Here is a 15,252-nt window from a genome sequence, read left to right on the forward strand (position 1 = left end):
GTTTTGAGTAATAGAATATCATGATGTGAAAAAAATATATTTTACCTTACCAAATAACTACTTGCACTTTCTTAAGCACTTATGATCTATTTTATGTTATTGTTATTGGTATGTCTATCTTTTTTCCCATACTAGGATATAAATTCCTAGAGAGATGGAATACTGTACTATCTTTGTGTTTCTCTTAAATATCTAACACAATACTTTACATAGAATAAGTGTACTTGGATGAATAAAGGAATTAATAAATAATAGGTATATATATGTGTGTGTGTATGTGTGTATATGTATATGTATGTATATGTGTGTATGTGTGTGTATGTATATATGAACTTGAACGCAACTTAGAGATTACCTAGCCAAACTCTCCGTTTTATACATGATTAAATAATTAGTATAATTTTGACGACTACTTTTTTTTCTTCCCATAGGAATATATGGATTCAAATAAATATATTGAGCATTTGCTGACACAACTAGAGGAACAGCATCGGAATCTCTGGAGGTAAGTTAAATTAATATCTTATTTGACTTCTGAGGTAAACGGCCTGCTTTTATCCTCATTTGAAATACAATACACCATTTTTCCCCTAGAGAAAAACAGCCATAGTTGAACCAATTATTGGAGCTGAAGTAGAAAATATTATTCACTTACAACATGACTATACTATTAAAATTGTGTTCTATGAATTCATATGCATGGGCTAGTCATGAGTACAACTATAGAATGAAGTAGTCAGAATGGACCACAGTGTTCATCTTGTCCAGGGCGATTCAGGGAAAAAAAAAAAAAAACATTGGCTCTAGTCTGAGTTCTTTAGTTTAAATTTTATTCCTGATGTGTTTCTATCTGTGTGACTTTGTTCATGTTCAATTGTTTTCAGTTGTGTCTGAATCTTCATGACCCCAAGTCTATCATCCTTCTTTGGCATCATTTTTCTTACTTGTATAATGAGAAGTTAGACTTCATAGCCTCTGTGGTCCCTCCTAGCTCTACATCTATGATTCCTTAGTTTGAGAAATGAGGAAACTGAGTTCTAGAGAGGTGAAGTGACCTATCAAAGGATGCAGAGTTAAGAGTTCAGTGTTCTGTTTACTACCAGTTGCTTACTTATTAACCTCATAGAAACTTCTGGCTCTGGACATTTCAAAAGTAGATGAAGTTTGTCATGAGCGTTTTCCACCATCAACAATTTCTTGAGAATTTGTTCTTTTTCCTATGTCTCTTCCATCACAGGTAACTTAATTCTGACCAGAACCATGGCTTAATCTTTATAGGGAGCTTTACCAATGCAGATCTGCTCCTCACTGTAACTATTGTTTTTGAGAGTTGCCTGGGATACTGAGAGATGATGTGTCTTTCCCAGGGTCACACAGCCCATATGTACAAGTCCTGTTACTCGGGCTTTCCTAACTTCAATGTCAGCTTTCTATCCATTACACCATCCTTCCTCTCATATAACTATTTTGAGATGTTTCTTGCACTGTTTTTTTTTTTGAGTCTATGCATGTTAGAATAGTTTTTTTTAAAAGAGAAAATGTTATCATTAATATATGATGTTGAATTTTTTAAAAGAGGTTATTGATTACAGGTAAGGGCACAGAACAAGAATATATTTGGTGACAAGAGGATAAAATAATCAGCGTCAGATTCTTAAGTCTGCAAGCATCTCACGGGACTCCAAAAACAGATGGAGCTTGTGGTATAGGGGTAGAGAAACTGGTTGTGAAATCATAGTCTAAATGCTTGGGGTCAATATGGCCATGCTGGGTTCAGGTAGCTGCTGTGAAATTGATTATTCAAGTTTCTGAACTCCTATAGTACTTACCATCTTAACTATATAACTTAAGCACCTAATTATATGGTGCCAGAGACTATAGGCATAGTTTCACATATTGGTGTTATGTTTCCAACAAGGCCATAAACTGTCCAAGAACAGTGACTGGGCCTTTTATTTTTTGTAACAACTTCCCCACAAACACACACAGGACTATATAGAGTATAAATGTATCCAAATCAATTGCTTGTCATGTAAGACAATATCATTCCTACTTTGTATACCAGTTAGGAATTTAAATAAATCCCTAAAATAATCTAGTAAAATGAATAACATAATAATGTAATAACTAGTAAGAGAATACTGTCTAAAGTATACTCTATCAGTTATTTTTTTCTGTTGCATTATTATTTTTAACTTAAAGAATTGTGTTTTATCATGAGAGACAATATGTTGTCACTTCTTATACAGAAGTGATATGCATATATGTATACCGAACATATATATGTATGTGTTTCAGTCTAGTCTTTTCTTCCCACTAAACAAAAATAAGACAAATACATTGGAGTGCTATATTATATACATATGTGTGTGTATATACCAATTTATGGATATATGGATATGTATACAGATGAATACATATATATGTATACTGTATACACACATATGTAACACCTCTCCAATGTATTAATCTTATTTTTATTTATTGAAAAAATAGCTAGACAGTGAGCCAGTAGGCCTCTTTTCTAGTCTTGGTTCTTCCCCCTCACTAGCCGTATAACCTTAGACATTGATATGGTTTAGTTACCTAAAATTTTTTAACAACACAAAAGAGAAGGGATTGGACAAGATGATCTTTGAGGTCCTTTCTAGTGCTAAAGTTCCATAACTCAAAGAATTTTAACATATGTTATTAACTGAAATCCAAGTTGCTTTTAGATAACCTTGCATATTGTCCTCTTGGTTTCTAATATATATCATCTGGCTCATACCATTCAGCTACAGGTTCTTTTTGTGACTTAGTATATTATTTTAATTAAATCAACAAGAATATTTTATGGTCATATGATTTACTTATATCTTCCCCTTACATATTAGTTATTATGCATTTTAAAGAATTTATTAGGGGCAGCGAGGTGGTGTAGTGAATAGAGCACCGGCCCTGGATTCAGGAGGACCTGAGTTCAAATCCGACCTCAGACACATAATACTTACTAGCTGTGTGACCCTGGGCAAGTCACTTAACCCCACTGCCTAGCCAAAAAAAAAAATTAAAAAAAAAGAATTTATTGCATCATCAATCTTTGGACATGTTTGTAACAATTATGATGTACATGGAATATTTCACTCATCTATCAACAAATACTTATTAAACACCTACTCTGTGCCAGGCACTGTCCTAGGCACTAGAGATTCAAAGACAGAGTGAAATAATTATTGCTCTCAAATGCACTTTTAAAAAAATATTTTTGTTTCTTTCAACATAAAATGAGGGGCTTTGGCCATTGAAACCACACAAAACTATTTTTTAAAAAACCTTATTAGATACTAGGAGGAAAGAGAGCATATCTTTGAACTAATTTTGATATATAATAAATATTCAATTGGATTTTTAATAGAAAAAATGAAATAGAGACATTTTTGAGTTTTTGAGTTGCTTGAAATAACCCAAGCGACCTTTTTTTGTTCTCTGGCATATGATTAAATTAAAATCTCATTTCAGACATGGACTTAACCTCATTTAAAACAAAAGCTCAAATCTTTGTGTGTAATAACTTCCGTTTTTGCTTCAGAAATGGAATTATTACTGTAGGAGAAGTGGAATTTTATGTGTTGTAGTAGAGGACCCCAAAAATAAGCCCTATTTGAATAACAATTAAGGGCAATAATGAGCAATAATGATATTTGGATATTTTAAATAATCAGCAGTGAGTAAATGGAAATTGGTAGTGCTGAAAAGAAAATGAAAACCAATAATAGCAGATTTATATACTATTTACCGAATCATGAAATTACATTTGATTATATTTTGCAAACAGAACTCAACTTGACTGACTTAAAGAGATACGCATTATCATTGCTTTATAGCATCATCATTAGAACTGTAACAAAATTGGTTTTTGGTGAATGATATATATATATGGAAAATCTTTTGTCAATTGGAATAGATGTTTAGAATGCTTTATTCATGACTAAGGATGGAATCTTTGATCTTCAAAGAATCATGCAAATAGCTAGTCATGCACTTGAATACAATTTGATTTTTTGCAATTAGAACCATGTCCCAGGAAACCAGTACACACCAGTGGTCTAACTTTATCGTGTTATTTAATTGTGGATGCTACCAGTTTTACCAATAGTGAGTAGGTCATGCAGGGTCTTATGCCACCTATTCTGAAGTAGTTAGTGACTTTTAAAAAATGGAATACATAAATGCTAACAAAATCTGATAATGTAGCTTTTTTATTATTAATTATAAATCATCATGGACTTATGACCACTAGTTTAAATGGCAAAAACTAGAAGCATAGCACACATATATCATATCCTCATTGTTATACATAGAATCACAAGAAAACTGGGCTAATAGTAGAAGTTTAGTTTCAGGGCTTTAAAATTTCCTTCCTTATTTTGCAGTGCTTAATAGGGTTTACTTCATATGGCATAACCATCTGTTGTACAACAAAGAAATATACTGTTGTAATCACAGTCTTCAGATGACTAGTTATTCTGGAGTAATGTTGAGTTTTTGACCATAATAGGCCTATAACCAAAAGTTTTTTTTTTAGAAAGGAACTTACAAAGATCAAATATGGTTGCCTGTCAATGCGTATTCATCTAAGACTGACTGATTTTACTGACAACAACAAATTCCCTTCAAAAGGAAAATGTTTTGGAAATTCATCTGTAGCATTGAAAGAATAGAAGCCAAGTTCAGAAGGTTATCCAGAGGCTGGCTGGAAACCCATTTGTTTTTATTGTGTCCTTTTTCTGATGGATAATAAGAAATAAACACATGGTCATGTACCATGTGTTTCATTTGAGATTCATTTTGAGAATCATTTGAGATTATTATAATTGTCTGCATGTTTATGTGCTTAAGCATGAGAAGTTAAAAGAGAGAAAAGGGACTTTCCCCCTCCTCCCACCCTGGTTACTTTCTTATATCATCTGATACTTTACAACTTTACTAAATATATCTATGAGTGACAAGACAAATTGAAAAGAAACAACAGCTGTGAGTTCCTTTGTCTTAACATTTGACAGGTAGCTATATCCACATGCAACCTCAAATTGAGTATTTAGAAGAACAAATACTTGAAAAATATAAACAACATATATTTGACAACTGGAATTGGATTTTATGTTTTCTATCATGTGTATTACGATATGAGTATGATATATGTTATATTTTTATAATTCCTCTATACTACAAAATGTTTATATAACATAAAACTACCTATATGTATAATTTTAGTTTCTCATGGGTTTAAATAATACATGACTCAAATAACGTGAATTAACAGCTCTGTGATTTTGTTGCTTACAAAGCCTAACCCTCCAATATCAAAGTGGTAATTTCATTTTCTCATACCAAAGAATAGAGAAAGTATAATCATTTTGGACAAATGAAGTTACAACCAAAAAGGAATGAAATAATTGGGTGAAATCAAGGTGTGTGTATTGCTAATCCAAATAATACATGTAACCCAAACTCCTCTTTGAACCTGAATTCCTGAGATTGGTTTTCTATATTTTTTCAAAAGGTTTGAAAAGGTGAAATAACACTTTCCTTTTGTCACTTTATCTGATTATAATTTGAAGGAAACCAATTCTCTATGGAGTCCCTCAGGGCTGGCCTGACTTAGAGGTGGCTCTAAAAGAGAAAATTCTGTATTGTCATTGAAAAACCTCGCAATTTTACCTGTCCTCAAATAATCTCCTCACTCACCTGCTAAAGTTCTATCCTCTCCTCTTATCTGATTTGAAGTTCCCAATAACAGAACCATCTCTTTGGGACAGCCAAGAGAGACAGGGATCATTGTCACTAGAAGGTTTCCATTCAGATATTCATATCTTCCAAAGGCAAGGCTCAAGGAAGAGAAGGAGAGAACACAGAGAGAAGAGAGAGAAGGGGGAAGAGAAGGAATGAGGGGAAGAAAGAAAGGGTGAGAGGAAGCAGGAGAAGGAAGCAAAGAGAGGGAGAGGGAGGAGGGAAGAGGAAGAGACAAACAGAAAGACAGAGAGAGAGAGAGAGAAAAAGAGAGAGAGAGAGAGAGAGAGAGAGAGATTTCCTTTTAACACTGTAGCACAGATATTTTGTTCATAAAAGGACTGATTAACCTCAGAGAGGTTGAGAATTTGAGCCAGGAAAGAACAGGAGAAAAATTTTAGAATAGAACAAGTAAGGAATGCTATTGAGAAAACAGACAATTTTTAAATGGAAGAGGATCAAAAAGGCCTTAGAAATAATGACATAAGTGGGTTCTACAGTGGTGGTAGAGTTCCTATATAGCAGCAGGAGCATACAAAGCACTCAGTGTTGAAGATAATGGTGGTAGGGAGTGGGAGAGAATATGGAATGAATTACCAAAAAAGAAAAGTAGGCAGGTGCAGAAAATGAACTTGACCTACTGCATAATTTTGCAAGCAGCAGCCCTCCCCATCCTTCCCCAAGCCACTCCTTAGGACTAACTCCATACAGAGAATCCTAGAAGCACTAATTTCTTTCTGTGAGAATTCAGATAAAGCATTATCTCTTTAGTTTCCCTAAGGAGGTAACTGATGATTTCCTGCATCCCCAAAGGAAGTTAGATTGTAAAATGTAAAGCATTTATACATTCTTATGTAATTGTAAAGCATTTATACATTCTTAGGTAAAAGGATTAACAGGCCCTTCTAATGTTCCTTTCAGCTCAAAACTTGGATCATATTGTTTTTTTTTTCCAGAGGTCTTAAAATAGCAACTTTCATTGATGCCATTAACCATGCATTTGCTTATGAATATATAGGAAGAAATAGAAAAAAAAAACCAATAGTCCCCAAAAGTGATTTATTTGTATTTCTTCTCATGCCATTGTCCCAATATCCTTTGCTTGAAGTGTACATATTTTGCTGGAGTGTGTAATGTGATTCTAAATGTTTGTTATCATGAATAGACTTTGAGTAGCTGTAATTTGAAAAATTATACACACAAGTGATGAACCCATTCATTTTCTGCATTGTTTTGATATATTTAGCAATCCTTGGGTGAAACTATTGGGCCAAGTCTCTGAGAGCTCATCTAATTTGAAGATTCTTTGATTTGAAGAAATAGACAAAATACTTTACAATTTTAGCAATTGCAAATGCAGTTTTCTGCATAAGGATAAGAACACCCTTGTTATATATGCTGTCTGCCATAGATTAATTCTTTCAGAATCAAGTCTCTGGTAAGAAATATCATGAGTTTACAACATAAGCTTCCTTCAGTGAAGCCCAGTCATTTTTTTTAAAGTACAGATTTTTAAACATCCTGATTTGTATATGCATGTTACCCACACATCTCAAGTGTTAGCATATCTTTATCCTCAAAGGGTCAATACCCCCTGATGAAGGAGGTACCAAGCACCAAGCAAGTTGCCTTTGCTGTAATCATACACTTCCCTTGGGAGATGTAGTTGACAATAAGTAAAATTATTCTGCACAAATTCTTAATTGTAGACACAGATTAAAATAACAACTGGGATTTGTTTTTTGAACCCTTAGGAGGGTAAAAGAGTCAATTTTGGAGAATAAAAATGTAGCAAACAAATGGGGAGCTTGATGCTGGCAGGGGGTACTTTTTCTGATGCCAGCACAAAAAAAGTACTGTTTTCCTCTCTGCCCACACCTTGACAGTTGAACTAAGATCAGAGGAGATAGGGGGGCATCAGTTATATTATCCTCATTTTAATCCTTACTCAGATTTTTTTCTAAATTATAGTTGTAGCCTCAGGCAAGTTCAACTAAATGGTACTTCCTTGAAAACCCATCAATGTCACTCTTCAATCATCCATCAGGGATTGTTACAAAGAGTTACAGACATTCTCCAGCCCCCCAACCAGGATAAGTACCCTACCTCTAAGGCTATGCCTTCCTCTCAGGAAAAAAAAAAAGAATAAATCAGTGCTCTTAAAATGGGGCATTACTATAGGCTTCAGTAGTCACTACTCAGTAATCCCTTGACAATGAGAAACCAAGTGTGAATTGTAGTTAGAAACCCAAACAATACTTACTGTACATTGACAGCACACTTTTAAAGGAAGACATCATTAAAAACACTTCTGATAGATAATAAGCCACTGATCAAGTAATATTACTCCCTTGTGTGTGATTCCACTGGCCATTGAAACAAAAGAAGGGATATAATAGAATACAGTTCCCTGAATGGAGTGCATACAACAAAGCCACCCTTTCTTAACTCAGACACTGAAACCTACAGTTTGAGCAAAGATATACTACTATGATCTATGGATATTTCAACATGGGGAATTAACCAGTATCTGAACCCAGGTCTCCTGGATAAAAGTCATGGAGAGGTATTTTAAACACATACACATACACAAATGCACATATAGAACCCTTATGAGAGTAAAAGAGTCAATTTAAAACAGTCAAATAGAACATAAAAATAAGTAGATGTCACTAAGCACTTCCAGGCAAGGCAGTAGAATATTTCAATACCTCTTCTCTTCCATTTTGATTCCCCATATTCACGGAATGAAAGATAACTATGCCAACATTATGAGAAAAATCAATCATTCCCTTAATATTTGTCAAACATCTACCATTTATAAGACTGTACTGTACTAGGTACTATAAGGAATACAAAGAAATATAAGACAGAGTCCCTATACTCAAGGAACTTACAATCTAGTTGGAAAGAGAGTAAATTAAAAATTAAGTAACAAGTATGAATTAAGTAATTTTGTGTGAGAAGAGGTAGCACAAAGTAGCATATAATGAAATACCAAGTGAGTGGTATAGATAATATGCACTAATGAAGGCAGAAGATGGGGAGCTTTGAACTGGAAAGACTTCCTGAAAGTGGTTGTGTTTTAAATGATGAGTGGGGTTTTGAGAGATTAAAAGGAAAATTACAGATCAACAGAAAAGGATAGAGGCAAAAAGGAATGACCTGACCAAGGACACAGAGATAGGAAAGTGCAAGGTTTGTGATGGGAAAGTAAGCAGATTAAAGGAGAGGGTTTGTGTAGAACATGCTGGAAAATAAAGCAAAATTATAAAAAATGATTAGTTGAGCAAGCAATGAAAATATTATCAATCCCCACAGTTTCTAACTATTCAAATGAATGTAATAGTGTTGCTTTGCCATATCATCATTATCATAGTCAGTACCATCAGATCATAGGATCAGAGATTTACAGCTGGGAGATTCTTTAGAGAACAAGTTGTCCAACCTCTACCCTCCCCTACTCTTTTGCACACACCATTTATAAATGAGTTATCTAAGACCCCAAGAATTAGATGACTTGATCAAACTTATATAGCTAAGGCAGCACAGTCAATATTTAAATCTATATAATTTGAATTATCATCAACACACTATTTCATTTAGTGCCTATTATGTATAAGTAGTAAGTTCAGCTATCCTATGGTAAAGAAAAAAACAAGATCAATAAAAGTCACACTTTCTTCTTAGCCTTAAAAATTTAGTACACAGAAGATGATAGACTTCACCTGAGCCAACAACTGAGAATTCTTCACATCTAGTATCCATGGTCTTTTTTGGAGTTCCCATAATGTGGCAGATACAAAGCTATCTCAATTTGAAAGAATAGAAGGAATTTCCACATCATTCCACCAGTTCAACTGGTTTAGGAAAGAATTTGTTACTGGAAACATTTAGTACATCATTCTTTTCACAAATATTGATTAATAAATCTCCGTGCAAAGTGCTGGGGACAGGAGATCTTAATGCAAATGAGAAGGAGACAAAGATGTTACTCTCAAGGAACTGGTGCTCCCTACTCATGATTAGACCGTGCCAATATAATAAAGTGATATCAAAATTAATTAATAGATTTAATGGTTTAACACTCAAATTACCTAGAAAATAGTTTATAGAATTAGCAAAATTAATAACAAAGTTTAATAAATTTGGACAAATACAAGATTTAGAATCTTGAAGGAAATGATGAGAACAACAAATGGGCATAGTATTACTGGATCTTTACCATATTAGAGTACAGTAGTCATCAAAATATTTGATGGTCATTAAAACAAAAAAAAAGAAATAGAAAGGACTACAGAAAGAAGAAACAGAAGTAAATTACAACAGCAACTCAGGATGCGATTAACCCAAGAACACAAATTATTGATGAAAGACTCTATTTCTGAAAAGATCTTTTGGGAAAACTAGATAGCATTTGGCAAAAATTTAGCTTAGACTAGCATCTTACACTTTATACCACGATTATCAGAAAATGGATATTCAATTTGAATGCTATTTAAAAAGAATAGAGAACCCTATATTCTCCAAATATAGGGTTTTTTTTATAACTGTAACTAGGGGGAGAATCCTTAGCTAAATAAAAAAAGAGAGTGAGAATGAAAAAAAAAGTCAAACATTTTGACTTTATAAAATCAATCTTTTTCATAGTTAAAAATCAACAAAAAATATAGAAGCAAAAAGGTAGAGTGGAAAAATATTTGCATTAAAAGACACCAATTAAAAATCTGATATCGATAAAAATGCTCTAGCATACTGGCCAGAGGAAACTTCTTGACTGAGGCCACAGAGGCTGGCAGTTTGTGTCAACCACTTTATCTGACCTGAGTTCATTGATCTGGGGATCCCTGGCTTCTTGTTAGGAAAATTGGCTTCCCCAAGAGCTTCATTCCACTCTACCCTAGGTCCCTGAGGAACAAATCTATCTTTGACTCTATTCAAAGGAACCTGCTACAAGTGGGGAAGTAAAGGAAGTATTCAATAAATAACATAAACAAGGTGTGGAAAAGATAGTTATTCTCATACAGAAAAGGGAATACTGCACAATCTTAAAATGATTAGAAGAAAATCCAGTAAGTTATCACTACTAGTACAGTCAGTCATTTGGGAGCCCAATATTCAAACATTTTGGGGATGTAAATTGTTTCATTTCAAAGCTTCTAATCAATTCTACACTTCACTTCCACTAAGCACAGTCTGCATAAACACCCAATGGGATTGTTTTATGGAGGTATTCTTCTATGACGCTGATGCCTTTCTTGTCACAAGCCTTATCTTACTTCTTAGGCTGCCACTGCATATGCTCCAATAGATACTGCCATGGTACTAGCACTCACAGGCTTTCCCGCACTTTTTAATATGACAAGGTAGATGCTAGAGGAAAAAGATGGAGATAGAGACAGAAACAGACACACACACATAGAGAGAGGAAAAGATAGAGATAAAGAAAGTGACAGAGACACAGGGAAGGAGACCAAAACTGAGACAAGACAAAGAGACAGAGAGGCAGGGGATAGGGCCAGGGGTTGGGGGGCTGTGGAGGCAGAGAAATTAAGTCAGGTGGTTGATAATATTTTATAAGGAAGTGTAAGTTTTTCAGAAGGATCAGGATCTTCCATTATACCAAGGTAAGGAAGAACCCTTCCTTTCTCTGCTTTCAATTAGGGTAACATCTTGTCTTTTCATTGGCAGCCTATTGAACATTGTAAACTATAAATATAGGCTTCAAATCACTGATAGGAATAGAAATACATAGAGATTTGCTGGACAGAAGCTCTCTTTTCTGCCAAGGTGTCAAACCCCAAAATAGACAGAGGATGTCCACACATGCTAAAGTATTTCATACAATCCTCAAGGGGCAGGCAGAGAATACATGTACATGGTTGGAAAGGCAGGTAGGAGGAGTCCATAACCATTACTTAGCTGTTTTAAAGGGTTACTAGAGGATGGTGCTACACTTGAAAAATAACATGAAAGTATAACACTAGAGGAATTTCCCCAACAGATAAGTCATTCAAGGATATAAATAATATCTAAAAAGAGGCATTGCAAATTAAAAATAACCATATGAAATCAGACTCCAAATCACGAATAATAAGATAAATTCAAATAAAGACAACTCTGAGGCTTTCTCTTATATTCTTTATATTAAAAATGATGTTATAAATTGGAAATAGTTTTGGAGGGATTGTGGGAAGATGAGCACAATAATGTACAGTGAGTAGGGCTGTGAAGTGGTTTAATAGTTTTGTATATCACCTTGGAATTACACAAGAAAAGTGACAAATCTGACCATAGTTTTTGATTCACAGATCCTATCACTAGCAACACTTTTTGTGCTCATAAGAAACTAGAAACAATATGTCTCTCCATTGGTTTGGAAACGGCTGGAAAATTAAACTGTGTTATGTGAATATACTGGAATATTATTAAACATTAAGAAATGATGACTATGAGAAATTCAGAATAAAAGAGAAAGATTTGTAGGAACTGATGCAGAATCAAGAAAACAGTATACACAATGACTACAATATAAATTAAGAGACCAGAAAAGGAGAGTTAAACTATGAGTAATTGAAAAAAACAATAATCACCAGAGAAAACAGAAATTAAAACATATCTTTTGATTCACAGCAGAGAGATGAAGGACTATTAGGACAGAATATCTTATAAATTGCCAGATATGATATCACTATATTAGATTTTTTTTCTTAATTTTTTTTGTCACAAGGGAAGAAGGTTCAGTCTGGCCAGGGTGATAACAAAGAGACTATGTCACAGTGGTTTAGTACTGTAGAAAAACTGTTGGACTTGAGGGTTGAAGACCTGGATATGACGCTTGCTCTTAATAATTGTGGGATTTTTGATTCATGAGGGGGCAGCTAGGTGGCACAGTGGATACAGCACTGGCCCTGGAGTCAGGAGAACCTGATTTCAAATCTGGCCTCAAACACTTACTAACTGTGTGACCCTGGGCAAGTCACTTAACCCCATTGCCTAGCCCCAAAAACAAAAAAAATCGTGGAATTTGAGGGGCTACAGTTTATCTCACCAATACATAGTGTCTTTGTATTTAGAACAAAGATCATATTACTACTACTGTCTACTTTGCGGGGTTGTTGAGAGGAAAACATTTTATAGACTATAAAGCAATATAATGATAATATTTATATAAATTTTGAAAAGGTTATGTACTGTATCCCACTTTCTCCTCTTAACAACCCTGTGAGGTAGATCCTATAGTTATTATAATTTATTTCTATTTAAAGATGAGAAAACTGGGGCTAAAATGTATCAAGTGATTATCTCAAGGTAACAGGGCTGGATGAATGTTTTTGGAAGGAAGCAAAATTTTCCTGATTCCTAATTTAGCATTTTGTCCACTATACCACCTAGCTCCTCTATGAAATGTGAGCAATTATTACTATTATTATTATTATTATTATTATTCATGTAATTTGAAGAGCCTTGAATGTCAGATTGGGGATTTCAGATTTGATACTGATAGCTATTATAATTTCATGATGAAAATAGTCCAGGGTGAAGCAGTGGACAGGTTGTCTAGTTATCTTGACTTGAGTCAACAAATATAAATTAAGCATTTAAATGCTGAAGATAGGGAACAGAAAATAACAGGGCCCCTGATCATATGGGGTTTGTAGTCCATAAATCAATGATGTAAATAATCAGAACCAGTTACTCAAACACTGCCATATGCCCAAGACTATTGGCAAAACTCTGTGGCCATCTGAAGAACACTAAAGCTTACACCCTGTATTTCTCTGTCTCTATTATATACCCTCATCTAACAAGTATTTTTATATCACAGTAGAAAACCTTTCCATTACTCTGCAAATTTACAAAGTTCACCCATAATGAAGCTGACATAGTTATAGAGTAGTGGCTGATGTAAGCAGCAATATAGAGAAAAGAAGACTTATTTTGAAATTAGAGCACCTGATACTACCTATGTGACTTTAGAGAAGCTGCTCAACTTCTATAGCTTTCAGTTTTTCACCTGTAAAATGAGGAAGGGATTGCCTCTGAAGTCCCTTCCACCCTTAGATCTATGATGTTATATAGGTAAACAAACAAATCCATCAACCAACTAAAAGTGTATTCCTCTTTGTCCTTGAACATCTCTGTACCTAAAAAACATGTCTCCAAAAATTTAGCTCTAATAGGATTTGGGAAAACTTATAGGCATTAGCCACCACTAAAACTGAAACCATGTGACTAAAATGTATATGCAGGGTTATTTTTAGATCACTCCATGTCTTAATATGGCCTGAAGCCTAAAATGATTTATTTCTCTGAAATGAAAATAAAAAGCCTCAAGCAAAAGGCATTTCTTAGATTTATTTGGGGTAATAAAGATCACAAATATTCCCTACTAAGTTGAAAGAAGAAAAACTCTAGCAGGCAACAGTATAAATGACCTTCCCAACATAAGGGCACTTATTAAGGCTGAAGTGTGTCCACAGTAAAGAATGAATAAGTATCTTATTCTAGGAGAAGACATGAAAAGTGTAATCTACCATAGCCAACTATTTAATTTTAGTTTAAATGGACGAAAATCCACTAAGTTGTTAGTGCGTGGAGATACTTGTCATCTGGGGGATAGTGAGAGCTTTAAAATGTAGAAAATTAGATATAATAATTAACTGGGCTGTCTTTAACACAAAACCAATGGTAAACAGTTTGCAGTCTTTGAATTCTACACAACAGTGCAGCATGAGGGCATTGTGCCCAGCATATGTGTGGGACTGTGTCCCAACATGGGTGAGCATGGAGTTAAGAAGAAGGCCCATCTGTTCTTGAACATGTGCTCATATTTAAGAAAATATGAATCTATCTGAGCTTTCTATGTTCAGATTTTCTTTGGTCAATAGTATACATTGGCTTCTAAAATGAAGATACATAAAATTTCACATTCTTCCAGAAACCTGAACACCCATTGTTGTATTAACAATCTAAGAGAATCAATGTGTTTGATAAGAACAAATTAATCTTGCTAAAAGACTCTTAACTCCCTTCTTCTGATATAGATATATATAAATAATTTATGAAAATGTCTTATCTCATTTATGAAAATAAATGCAAAGCTTTACAATTGTTCCTATGAGATATATTTATATACATATATTACATATAGATACATATATGTAAACAGTCAAACACACTTGTGGGCACATGACCTAATTCTGTTGGTTACATGTGTATAAACATTATGTGTATACATTCATTACATGTGTATACATGTAATACATATATATGTATTCCATAAGAACAATCGTGCAGCTTTGTATTTATTTTCATAAGTGAGATAAAACTTGGGGTTAAATTAAAAGCTATGGTTTTCCATTCCTTCCTGTCTTCCCCCCCCCCACCCCTCTCCTTCCTACTCTCCATCCCTCTCCCATTCATTGGGAAAGACAGAAGCCCCCAGGCTTCTGACTAAAGGTAATGTTGAGCCAGTGG

At 34.2% G+C, this 15,252-nt stretch overlaps 1 protein-coding gene across 3 annotated transcripts in view; it reads left to right on the forward strand.

Moving 5' to 3' along the window:
• The window catches only part of NCKAP5 (NCK associated protein 5), an 859,247-nt gene that overhangs the window by 284,281 nt on the left and 559,714 nt on the right, over positions 1–15,252 (forward strand). For all 3 annotated transcript variants that reach the window (XM_027835634.1, XM_027835633.1, XM_027835635.1), the window contains one exon: positions 432–505. In XM_027835634.1, coding sequence (XP_027691435.1) covers positions 432–505 — 74 coding nt within the window. The remainder of the gene's footprint in view (positions 1–431; positions 506–15,252) is intronic.

This window comes from Vombatus ursinus, unplaced genomic scaffold (genome assembly GCF_900497805.2).
Source record: "Vombatus ursinus unplaced genomic scaffold, bare-nosed wombat genome assembly UNPS02014816.1, whole genome shotgun sequence".
NCBI classification, from domain to species: Eukaryota; Metazoa; Chordata; class Mammalia; order Diprotodontia; family Vombatidae; genus Vombatus; species Vombatus ursinus.